Source organism: Hemiscyllium ocellatum, chromosome 5 (assembly GCF_020745735.1).
Source record: "Hemiscyllium ocellatum isolate sHemOce1 chromosome 5, sHemOce1.pat.X.cur, whole genome shotgun sequence".
Taxonomy (NCBI): domain Eukaryota; kingdom Metazoa; phylum Chordata; class Chondrichthyes; order Orectolobiformes; family Hemiscylliidae; genus Hemiscyllium; species Hemiscyllium ocellatum.
The window spans coordinates 138,643,247-138,655,521 of record NC_083405.1 but is presented as its reverse complement, the minus strand read 5'-3'; the positions used below and the strand labels follow the sequence as shown (position 1 = coordinate 138,655,521).

Genomic DNA, 12,275 nt, shown 5'->3' with positions numbered 1-12,275 from the left:
AGGATTAATCCTCAGCACAACGTCGTGGGCCAAAGGGCCTGTTCTGTACTTTTCTATCTATCTATCTAGCTACCAAAATTGGAGGTGGAGTGAAGGGTGCAGGAGGTGGAGTGAAGGGTGCAGGAGGTGGAGTGAAGGGTGCAGGAGGTGGAGTGAAGGGTGCAGGAGGTGGAGTGAAGGGTGCAGGAGGTGGAGTGAAGGGTGCAGGAGGTGGAGTGAAGGGTGCAGGAGGTGGAGTGAAGGGTGCAGGAGGTGACCACAGAGTACAATGGGATCTTGATCAGATAAGCCAATGAACCAACGAGTGGCAGATGGAGTTTAATTTAGATAAACATGAGCTGCTGCATTTTGGATCCAGCAAATCAGGGCAGGACTCGTACATTTAATGGTAAGATACTGGGATGTGTTGCTGAATTAAGAGACCTTGGTGTGCAGGTTCATAGCTTCTGGAAAGTGGAGTCCCAGGTAAACTGGGTGGTGAAGGCATTCTTCACGCTTGCCTTCATTGGTCAGAGCATTGAGTTGGGACACTATGTTACGGTTGTACAGGACATTTGCGAGGTCACCTTTAGAATACTTCATACAATTCTGATAACTTTTCTATAGGAAGAAGGTTATTAAACTTGAGAGGGCTCAGAAAAGATTTATAAGGATGTTGCCAGGCTAAATAGACCGAGGCTTTAAGCCCATGCTGTCCCTGTCCTGGGAGTGTTTGGGTTAAAGTTCTGGGTGTCCTGATTTTGACGTAACCCTGTACAGTGCTGATATTGTTGAATTGTTTTGGAATGAACTCACTGTCAAAGTCTGAATGAGTGATTTACCCTTCCTTCCAGTTCGACAGTTATTGGAGAGTGGAATGGCCCCAGACTTGTACAATGAAGATGGTTTAACTGCACTGCATCAGGTGAGTGAGCGATCTTGGAGCTCTGTCTGCTAATGCTGGTGTCACTATGTGACCAGTTTCCCTCTACTGCGGTATCTGAGCACTCTAAGTGTAACCCCCATCCATGTCCAGCTTCTCAGTGAATGTTTCTGATTAAAATTCTCAGCTCAGCCACCTGTGTGGAGTTAAATCCAGGGAAAACCTGGACCCTCCGACCTGACGCTTCTGCTGCTAAAGGAGGCCATTCAGCCCATTGTGCATATGATGGCTCTTTGAAAAATAATTTCTACTTACCTCATTGCTCTGTCATCCTGTCCCACAAATGTCTCCTTTTCGAACGTCATTGTTGTCAGCTCCCTCTCGATTTGACAATAACAGCTACAGAACATCGTGGATTCCTGCCACAGGTTTTTGTGACTGAACAGGTTGGCACCCAACCCCCAGACCCTTGGGCTATGGGCCAGGACATCAGTCAGGTAGTGGGAGTGAGTGTGTCAGATCTAACATCCTTCCTACAACTAGTCACCCTGTTATAGGAATGATATTATTAAGCTGGAGAAGGTTCAGAAGAGATTTACCGGGATGTTCCCAGGAATGGAGGGTTTGAGGTATAAGGAGAAGCTCGATTGGCTGGGAGTTATTCACTGCTGGAGGTTCAGAGGTGGCCCTAACAGAAGTTTATAAAATCATGAGAGGTATGGCTCGTGTTAATGGTAGTTGTCTTTTCCCTAGGGTGGAGGGGTTCCAGGCTAGGATGCACATTTTTTTTTTTTAAGGGACAGGAGAGAGATTTTAAGACATGAAGGACAAATGTTTTACACAGCGGGCGATTTGCATGTGGAATGAACTTCCTGAGAAGCCGGTGGATGTGGGTACATTTTATAAGGTTTAAAAGTCATTTGGATAGATACAGGAACAGGGAAGGGGCCAGGAGCAGGCAGGTGGGAGTGGTTGGACCAAAGGGTCTGTTTCCGTGCTGTATGACTCTATACTGTATCCATGTCTTTGCTTCTCCTCAGACACTCTGTCTCATCATTTCAGACATTTGGGCTTATAATATGAAGCCCTCTGGACAGCTGGTGGCCATCTTGAATGATTGGGTTGTGGCCATAATGTGAGTCATTATGGTCAAAGCTGCCATGCCTCCAGGAGAACATCAGAGTGCCTTAGTCAGTTTGCCTTGTCCTTCTCCAAAACACAAGGCATTAGAGAGCTGAGTGAAAGGGTCTGGGTGGGGGGCAATGGTTTTCTTTCCAAATGTATGCACAGGGTTAGGGATCCAGAGCAGCTGCAATCTGACCCTCCAGTGTTAGTGCTGGAAAAGCTGTGACACTGTCTCCTGCCTTGTTTTACAGTGCTGTATCGATGACTATGAAGAAATTGTCAAGTTGCTGCTTGAGGCGAAAGCTGATGTGAATGCGTGTGACAGTGAGCTGTGGACCCCACTGCATGCAGCTGCCACCTGTGGACACTTACACCTGGTGCAAGAACTCATCCAACAGTTACGTACTGCTTCACTCGCGCGCCCCTGTAACCGAAGGACAGGCAGGTTTGAGGAAGGCTGGGCGACAGAGGTGGACCGTACAGCACCTCACCTGGCCGTGTTACGGTTGATTGTGCAGGTTGCTGCAGTTGCTGCCATGGCTTTGTGAGCCTTGCCAAGTGCACAAAGTTCCCTCTGTGACAGTTAGGAGAAAGTGAAGACAGCAGATGCTGGAGATCAGAGTTGAAGAGTGTGGTGCTGGAAAAGCACAGCTGGTCAGGCAGCATCTGCAGCACCACACCCTTCGGCTCTGATCTCCAGCATCTGCATGTTCTGCTTTTCCAGCACCACACCCTTTGACTCCTTCTGTGACAATGCCTGGTTTCTGATTGTGATCCTTTCTCTACACAGCGGTGCCAATCTCATGGCTGTCAATGCTGATGGGAACATGCCTTACGACTTGTGTGAGGACGATGTCACTCTGGACTACATTGAGAGTGCAATGGCCCAACAAGGTGCGTGGTCCTGATTTGTCTGTATCTCTGAACTGGGAAAGTTGCCGGTCACTCTGGGATGCTCACGCAGCTCTGACTGGTGTTTTTTATTCAATCCTGGCATATGGATCAGCATTATTGGCCCGTCCCTTGTTGGTGTTGAGCGTTTACCTTCTTGAACCCCTACTGTCCATTTCCTCTCACCTGAGTGATAAAACTCTCGGAGTTAGGAGCAGGAGTAGACCATTCAGCCCCTTGAGCTTGCTGCCTGTTCATTAAGATCACAGCTGATGCTTTAACTGCACTGCCCCGCGTCCATGGCCCTCAACTTCCTTTTTCTAATTAAAACCTGTCTAACTCAGCTTTAACTGTGTTCAATAATCCAGCCTTTGTTGCCTCCTTAAACGGTGGTCGTCTTTGGAGCTCTCCATCTGAGATAATCAGTTTCTGCTCTGTTACATACGACTGAAGTCAGAATCACGTGACACCAGGTTATAGTCCAACGGGTTTATTTGAGATTACCTGATGAGGAAGCAGCGCTTCGAAAGCTTGTGATTTTAACTAAACCGATTGGACCGTAAGCAGGTGTGGTGTGACTTCTGACTTTGTCTAGCCCACCCAGTACCTCCACGTGATGTTACCTTGGAGATCTTGGCCTTGAAACTGTCTGCTGCTGCTCCACTCCTCTGCATCAACCTTGTCAATCCCCCTCAGGGTCTCAAGGGTTTGACTAAGATAGGCCCGTGAGTGTGGGCCAAATCTGTGCAACCTCTCCTCCACAAGGTAACACCCAAATGAACCTTCTCTGAATGTACTCGGGGTATGGCATCTCCTCCATGTGAGAGTACGATCACGAATGCTAAGCAGCAGGCCTGGACTCTGACTGCCATTGAAATGGGTTGGAGCCTCACATCATTACTCACATCCAGGGGGTTTGCAGCATGGTTCTCGGGACATGATGTCTCAGGACAGCTTTGGAATTCCATTAAGTTTTTTACATTCCTTTCAGATATCACTCAGGAAAAAATTGATGAATCCAGAATGGCAACCGAGAGATGGATGATTGAGGACGTACAGCAGCTATTGGAGAGCGAGAGTGATCTGAATAGCCAAAATGATGTGGGCACTTCTCTGGTATGAGACTTAGAGTCATACAGCATAGACGCAGATCCTTTACTCCAACCCATCCACGCCGACCAGATATCCTAACCTCATCTTGTCCCATTTGCCGGCACTCGGTCCATATCCCTCCAAACCCTTCCTATTCATATACCCATCCCAATGCCTTTTAAATGCTGTAATTGTACCAGCCTCCACTGCTTCCTCTGGCAGCTCATTCCACACGCGTACCATCCTCTGTGTGAAAACGTTGACCCTTAGGACCCTTTTAAATTTTTCCCCCTCACCCTAAACCTATGCGCTCTAGTTCTGGACCCCCCGATCCTGGGAAAAAGACCTTGGCTCTTCACCCTATCCATAACCCCTCATAATTTTGTAAATGTCTATAAAGTCACCCCTAAGTCTCTGACCCTCAAGTATAAACAGCCCCAGCCTATTCAGCCTCTCCCTTTAGCTCAGATCCTCCAACCCTGGCAACATCCTTGTAAATCTTTGCTGAAGCCTTTCAAGTTTCACAACATCTTTCTGATAGGAAGGAGACCAGAATTGCACACAATATTCCAACAGTGTCCTAACCAATGTCCTGTACAGCCACAACATGACCTCCCAACTCCTGTACTCAATACTCTGACCAATAAAGGAAAGCATACCAAACACGTCCTTCACTATCCTATCTACCTGCGACTCCACTTTCAAGGAACTATGAACCTGCACTCCAAGGTCTCTTTGTTCAGCAACACTCCCCAGGACCTTACCGTTAAGTGTATAAGTCCTGCCAAGATTTGCTTTCCCAAAGTGCAGCACCTCACATTTATCTAAATTAAACTCCATTTGCCACTCCTCAGCCCAGGGAGTGGTGGAGACAGTCGTTTAATATTTTTTAAGGCAGAAGTTGACAGATTCTTAGCTAACAAACAGTACCAGGGATAGGTGAGGATGTGGAGTTGAAGCCACAACTTGGCTTGGCCAAGATCTTACCAATGGGCAGAGCAGGCTGGTGGGGATCAAGATCCTGTTGTACTCTGAGATAACCTTGTTCGCTGTCCACTACACCTCCAATTTTGGTATCATCTGCAAACTTGCTAACTATGCCTGTTATACTCGCATCTAAAACTGATGAAAAGCAGTGGACCCAGCACCGATCCTTGTGGCACACCTCTGGCCACAGGTCTCCAGTCTGAAAAATAGCCCTCCACCACCTTCTACCTTCCACCAATTTTGAATCAAGTTGACTAGCTTTCCCTGGACCCCCTGTGATCTCGCCTTGCTAATCAGTCTAACATGCAGAACCTTATCAACACCTTGACGTCCATATAAGTAACTCGTCCACCTCTGTGACTCTGCAAAACACCCAAATAAACCTGACCCTCCTCCTGACCCTCCCCTCCTCCACCTCTTGTCAGTGCCTCATCCTCCCGCGATTCACGTCCAGCATCTCTGGCTCTCCAGTCCTTAGACCACGTGGTCACTTCTCCTGCCTCATTTCTGGCCATTTATTGCCCATCCTCAGACAGCTGCACAGAGTGAGGCACATCAGCTGCTGCAGTCTGTCTCCTGGAGCTGCTGCCTCAGTGCTATGGGTCAGCAAGCAGCTTTTCTGATTCTCCGCGCTCTCTTTGATAAAATGAAAGGTTTTACTTGTCCATCGTGGAGGGCAGTAAAGAATTGGCCAAACTGGGTGTGTCACAGAGTTCACAGGAACATTCAGGTTAGGTGTAGGAGGAAGCCATTCAGCCCCACCAGCCTGCTCTGCCCATTGGTAAGATCATGGCCAAGCCAAGTTGTGGCTTCAACTCCCCATCCTCACCCATCCCTGGTACTGTTTGTTAGTTAAGAATCTGTCAACTTCTGCCTTTTAAAAAAAAATTAAACAACTGTCCCCACCACTCCCTGGGCTGAGGAGTGGGGAGTATTCCATCACACTCCAGACTTGTACCTTGGATAGGCTTTGAGGGGTCCGGAGGTGCGTTACCACCATGTTGCTAGCCTCTTACCTGCTCTTACAGCCCCTGTGTTTGTGGGGTAAGGCCATTTCAAACTCTGGTCACTGGCAATCTCCAGGATGTTGGGATGTTGATCAAATGCAGGAAATGTTTAAGTCAGGCACAGAATGGGAGCTCGGGAAGCGTTCCTTATTGCCTTTTGGTTGCTCTTTAGCCCACCTCTGGCTTGTGTTGTTCACACACTGCCCCTATCACCAGGCTTCAGAGAGCTGCTGCCAATATTTCGTGTGTGTTTGTATATTGTCCAGCTCCACATTGCTGCAGCCAATGGATACGCAGACGTTGCCGAGTTGCTGCTGGCTCACAAAGCCAGAGTTAACCTGAAGGACGCTGATGGCTGGGAACCACTACACGCCGCAGCCTGTTGGGGACAGGTCAGTGTGTCACACCTCCCTGATACCGACTGACCGACAGCTGGACAGGCAGCAGGGCTGCCCTGCTGGGGGAGAGGGGAGGGGAGGGGAGGGGCAGCCCTGGGTCACGGCTGCACTGGGAGGGGGCAAAGAGCGCAGCCTACCCTGGGTCAGGGTGGGGGAGAGGGTGATGAATGCTGTGGGATGGGAAGGGGCAGGGGGAATGGTGAATGCCACAGGGAGGGGCAGGGGAATGGCGAATGCCCCGGGGAGGGGCAGAGGGTGGGCGTGGGGGTGGGGGGAGCGTGGTGAATGCCCTGGGGAGGGGCGGGGGGGGGGGGTGAATGTCTCAGGTCGGGGTCTTGGGTGTGAGCAGAATGCATTGTGTCCACCTCCTCCTGTTTCAGTTTTGGTCCTCCTCTCGCTGTTACAGGTTGATATGGTGGAGCTGTTGCTGGCTCATGGTGCCAGTCTGAATGCCCGATCGTTTCTGGATGAGACTCCAATAGGTAGGAGGCACCATTTCCAAACGCGCCTTATATCCACAACGTGCAGCACGGTTACATACACTCCGCAATACAGCATCTCAGCAAACAATCAGGCACGCGGACTCACACTGGCGCACACCAGCGAGGGTGTGGGACTCCACCCCCGGTACACACCGATGAGGGCGCGGGGATGGTGCGATCACTCGCATCACCAGAATCTCTCGGATATCAAATGCGTGCGGTGGGACATAACGCAGTTGCCTGCACATACATGCAGTTGCCTGCACCCAGACACACTCCAGTTGAGTATTGCCCGTGTTAAGATTGGATGTTACTGGCCTTCTCCTATATGTGCTTCCCGTAACAGTCAGGAATCTCTGACCATGCTGATGCTGCAGTAGTACAGGCGATAACCTCGTGGTGTTATCACAAGACTACTGATCCAGAAACCTAGTGAATGTCCTGGGGCCCTGTGTTTGGATCCTGCCAGGGCAGATGGTAGAATTTGAATTCAATAATCATCTGGAATGAAGGATCTAATAATGAGCATGGATTGTTGGAAAACCCACCTGGATCCCTCATGTTCTCGAGGGAAGGAGATCTGCCGTTCTGAGCTGGTCTGGCCTACATGTGACTCCAGACACACAGCAATGTGGGCGACTCTCAGCTGGCCTCTGAAACGGCGTAGCAAGCCACTCCACTCCCGGGCAGCTCGAGGAGTGGCGATTCAATACTGGCCAGCCAACCCATGCCCATGTCCCATGAGTGAATGTAAACACAAGCAGCAGAGAAATATCATTCGGATGTAACAGGAATCGATCAGCTCACTTAAGGAGGGAGACTATAAATACTCAGGCACAACACTGACCTCAAACAAACTCAGCTGTTGGATTGTCAAACACAGCGGTTGTGTGTCGGTGGTTTTGGGCTCATGTGTATCAGGCACTGTCTGAAATATAAAGCAAACATGCTGGAGAAACTCAGCAGATCTGGCAGCATGAGAGGAGAGAGAAACCGAGTTGATGTTTCAGGTCTCTGACCCTCGATCAAGGCAGTGAGAGAGTTGTGCTGCCCGCTGAGTGTTCCCAGCACCCTGTGCCCCGTATACCAGTTGTTGTGGGTGAGGGGGCAGTGACGGTCAGGCTAATATTGACCAAATATCATGGAGTTGTACATCATCATCATCATCTCATGCAGTCAGCCCTCCCCGGAGTCAGCCCTCCGGCAAAGCAGACCCCCCCCCCCCGCCTCAGTGATGTGTTACCATGGTCACCCCCCTCCCACCCCCTCATTGATGTGTTACCGTGCCCCCCTGTGATGTTACCATGCTCCCCCAGTTTTGTGTTCCCCTCTCGTGCTGCCCCCCCTCAGTGATGTGTTACCGTGTCTCCCCCCCCCCAGTGATGTGTTAGTGTCCCCCCCCTCAGTGATGTGTTACCGTGTCTCCCCCCCCCTCAGTGATGTGTTACCGTGCCCCACCCCTCAGTGATGTGTTACCGTGTCTCCCCCCCCAGTGATGTGTTACCGTGCCCCACCCCTCAGTGATGTGTTACCGTGTCTCCCCCTCCCCAGTGATGTGTTACCGTGTCTCCCCCCCCCTCAGTGATGTGTTACCGTGCCCCACCCCTCAGTGATGTGTTACCGTGTCTCCCCCCCCCTCAGTGATGTGTTACCGTGCCCCCCCTCAGTGATGTGTTACCGTGCCCCCCCCTCAGTGATGTGCTGCCTTTTACAGATGTGTGTGGGGATGAGGAGCTCCGTAGTAAGATGCTGGAACTGAAACACAAACATGACGCCATCATGAAGGCCCACGACAAGCACAAGACGGCCTTACAGCGACGGACATCCAGTGCAGGCAGCCGGGGGTGAGTCATCACCGGGGGAGGGGGGTGAGTCATCACCAGGGAGGGGAGTGAGTCATCACCGGGGGAGGGATCCACTACTGGGAGCACGGGGGTGAGTGATCCAGTACACAGAACAGAGAGTGAGTGATAACACGAAGATCTCATACCGGAGTAGAGGGTGATTGACCGTTGGGAAGCCTGTTTAGCGAATCGAGAGGGAGAGTTCATCAGGGATTCAGTGACGGCAGCAGAGGGTGAATGAAGATCTGAGAGGTCAGTACTGGAAGGAGGGAGTGAGCATCCATCAGAGGATAGCTTTTCACTGAGATAGGGGTGATCAGAGATCAGGTCCAGGGAGTGTCAGGGATCCAGTGAGAGGAGCTGAGGGTGATTGAGATCCTGAAGGCTCCAGATCACGTGTAGGAAACCATCCATGGGTCACATTTCAGTGCTGCTGTCCAGGTGGTATCTCCTGCTGAGATGGGGAGAGTTACTTGGGGGGGACCTCCCTTCGATTTTCCCCCTTCCCCTGGAGTGATGTTTGTTTGATCGCTGTGTGAGAGGATCAGGCAGGGGGTGGGATCCTGCAGCTCATTGTGTCTGTGTCCCAGCGCCTTGCTATTAATGTGATCAGATCCTGGGTTTCTGATGAAATTATCCATCCATTAAACAATATTATTACTCTCCTGTTGTGGTGGGGCTACATCAGCACAGTTTGATTGTATTTGTCCACAGAATACAATCTGTCAGTCAGATAAATACCCTCAGACTTTAGAAATCTCTCTAACCCAGGATTACATTCCAAACTCTAATCCCTGCATGTATAAACACTGGACCATTGCCTTCACCCAGACCCCTCCTCTCCCCTGGGGGAACATGAGGACTGCACATACTGGAGGTCAGAGTTGAGGAATGAGGGGGTGGCCCAAAGAGACTGAAAGATAAATGGGGTGGGGGAGGTGCAGGAGTAAGGCTGTGGGGGAGGGGGAGAGGGTAGCTGGGATTGTGATAGATAGATAGGAGGTGGGGGGCGATGGTGATAGATCAGAGGGGAGGGTGGAATGGATAGGTGGGAGGAAGGTCAAGAGGGTGGTGCAGAGTTGGAAGGTTAGGGGATGGGAAATGAGGAAACTGGTGAAATCTACTGTAATCTCGTGTGGGGGTTGGAGGGTCCCAAGGGAGAAGATGAGGGGTTCTCCCCCCAGATGTATATGCAGGTTGGTGGGGTGGAAGGTGAGGACCAGGGGGGATTGGACCTTGTTGTGATTGGAGGGGTAAGGTTCGAGGGTAGAGCTGCAGGAAGTGGAGGAGATGCGGTGGGGGGCATCGTTGACCATGTGGGAGGGGCATTGTGGTCTTTGAGCAAGGAGGCCATCCTCTTCCCCCCGGCCTGCGTTCCTCTCCACTCCTCTCCCCCTCCGGCCTGCGTTCCCCTCCTCTCCTCTCCTCTCCTCTCCCCTCCCCCCCGGCCTGCGTTCCCCTCCTCTCCTCTCCCCCCCCCCACCCCGGCCTGCGTTCCCCTCCTCTCCTCTTTTTCCCCCCCCCCCCCCCCCGGCCTGCGTTCCCCTCCTCTCCTCTTTTTCCCCCCCCCCCGGCCTGCGTTCACCTCCCCTCCTCCCCCCCGGCCTGCGTTCCTCTCCTCCCCCCCCCCCCCCCCCCCCCCCCCCTCCTCTCCCCCCCCCCCCCCCCCCCCCGCGTTCCTCTTCCCCCCCCCGGCCTGCGTTCCTCTTCCCCCCCCCCCGGCCTGCGTTCCTCTCCCCTCCTCTTCTCCCCCCCCCCCCCCCGCCGGCCTGCGTTCCCCTCCTCTCCTCTCCTCTCTCCCCCGGCCTGCGTTCACCTCCCCTCCTCTCCCCTGGCCTGCGTTCCCCTCCTCTCCTCTCCTCTCCCCCCGGGCCTGCGTTCCCCTCCTCTCCTCTCCCCCCCGGCCTGCATTCCTCTCCCCCCGGCCTAGTCCCCAGTCCTTGGTTCTCAGCCCCCTGCTCCACCTCTTGTTTCTCTTGCATGCTGCCTTGTGGAGTTACATCAACATCTGCCCCTCCAGCCATGGATTGGAAACCCCGAATCTCCAGCCCCGGCGGGGAGCTGTGACCCCCATGGTTCCCCCCTCCCTCGCTGTGCCCTGAGGTTGTGATGAGAGCTGCACTGCTCCAGCCCCCTCCTGGTTCTGTGTGAGCCCATTCTAAATATTGTACAGGACTCATTCTCCTGTTCCCGGTCTCTCTCTCCCTCCCTAACAGGAAGGTTGTCCGTAAAGTCAGTGTGACAGAGCGGAACAATATGTACCGGAAAGAACATAAGGAGGAGGCCATTGTCTGGCAGCAGGTGGGCAGCAAGGAGAGTGACCCCGAACTCCAGGACGAAGAGGATGAGGATGCACAGACCGACTCCGAGCTAAAGCAGCACGGATTGGTAAGGACAAGGAGGATAGGAAAACGCAGGGAGGAGCCGGGAAGGAATCCCAGCTAAAACAGATCCAGAACCTTCACCTGGAATTCAACAGGGTCTGGTCACCAAGGGAATGAGAAGACCCCATAAGGAGAGGTCCTTAATTATTAACATTAACTGGGTTGGATACTCAGTGATTTGAGGGCTCCTATGTGGGGTTGGATTTGCAGGAAAACAGGTTGGACCCCTCACTGTTGGGTGTTCAGGGTCAGGGGTCCTGGGTGGAAGGTGCTTCCTAGTGAAACACTCGGTGCTGTTTTGGTTTTAATGCTATGTCTCAGTGAACAGTGCAGAGACCCCACTCAATCCCTGCAGCTCTGTAACTCCTCCTCGAATTTCCTTCTGATAATTTCCACTTCCCTCAGTCTCTCAGGGGCAGAGAGTTCCAGCCCATAGCACCCTCCAATTCCTCATCCCTTGCTGCTCAAAAGCAGGAGGTTTGTTATCTAATCCTTGCATGTTCAGCAGGAGCAGCCCACCTACTCCCATTCCCTCTGTCCGTTCTGCATAGCCCTTTTTCAGATACTAGTTCCCATCCTCTGCCTGAGAGCGTACTAACAAGAACAATGTATTCCAAACCCTACCCACTCAGCATTGCTACTTTCACCAATTACATGAAATCTGTGTGCCCTAGGAATGGGAACTAGTATCTGAAAAAGGGCTATGCAGCACAGACAGAGGGAATGGGAGTAGTTGGGCTGCTCCTGCTATGTGACCCTTCTATCAACAGGAACAGTTTCTCCTGCTCGGCTCCTCTCTGATTTTGGAAACCTCGATCAAGTCTCCTATTAACCTCCGCGTAAAACAGCCCTATCCTCTCCAATGATAAAATCATCGATGCCCTACATTGTGGAAGCAGGCTGACCCTCTGAACAGCAGCCCACCTCCCTACCCGAATCCTGCGGACACTATACGCAATTTCCCATGGTCAGCATACCTAACCTGCACATCTTTGGACTATGGGAGGCAACCCTAATCTGTCCACTTCACTAAAGGCCCTCCTGCCTGGAGCCATTTCTCCCATATCTTCATACCCGCACCCCACCCCCCCCGATATCTTCATACCCGCACCCCACCCCCCCGATATCTTCATACCCGCACCCCACCCCCCCCCGATATCTTCATACCCGCACCCCACCCCCCCCGATATCTTCATACCCGCA

The 12,275-nt window shown here is 52.2% G+C and overlaps 1 protein-coding gene across 5 annotated transcripts in view; it reads left to right on the top strand.

The window, feature by feature from the left end:
* Positions 1-12,275, top strand: part of ppp1r16a (protein phosphatase 1, regulatory subunit 16A) — an 84,196-nt gene that overhangs the window by 68,397 nt on the left and 3,524 nt on the right. For all 5 annotated transcript variants that reach the window (XM_060825256.1, XM_060825255.1, XM_060825258.1 and 2 more), the window contains 8 exons: positions 834-904; positions 2,239-2,384; positions 2,778-2,881; positions 3,870-3,994; positions 6,231-6,356; positions 6,769-6,844; positions 8,559-8,688; positions 10,905-11,076. In XM_060825256.1, coding sequence (XP_060681239.1) covers positions 834-904; positions 2,239-2,384; positions 2,778-2,881; positions 3,870-3,994; positions 6,231-6,356; positions 6,769-6,844; positions 8,559-8,688; positions 10,905-11,076 — 950 coding nt within the window. The remainder of the gene's footprint in view (positions 1-833; positions 905-2,238; positions 2,385-2,777; positions 2,882-3,869; positions 3,995-6,230; positions 6,357-6,768; positions 6,845-8,558; positions 8,689-10,904; positions 11,077-12,275) is intronic.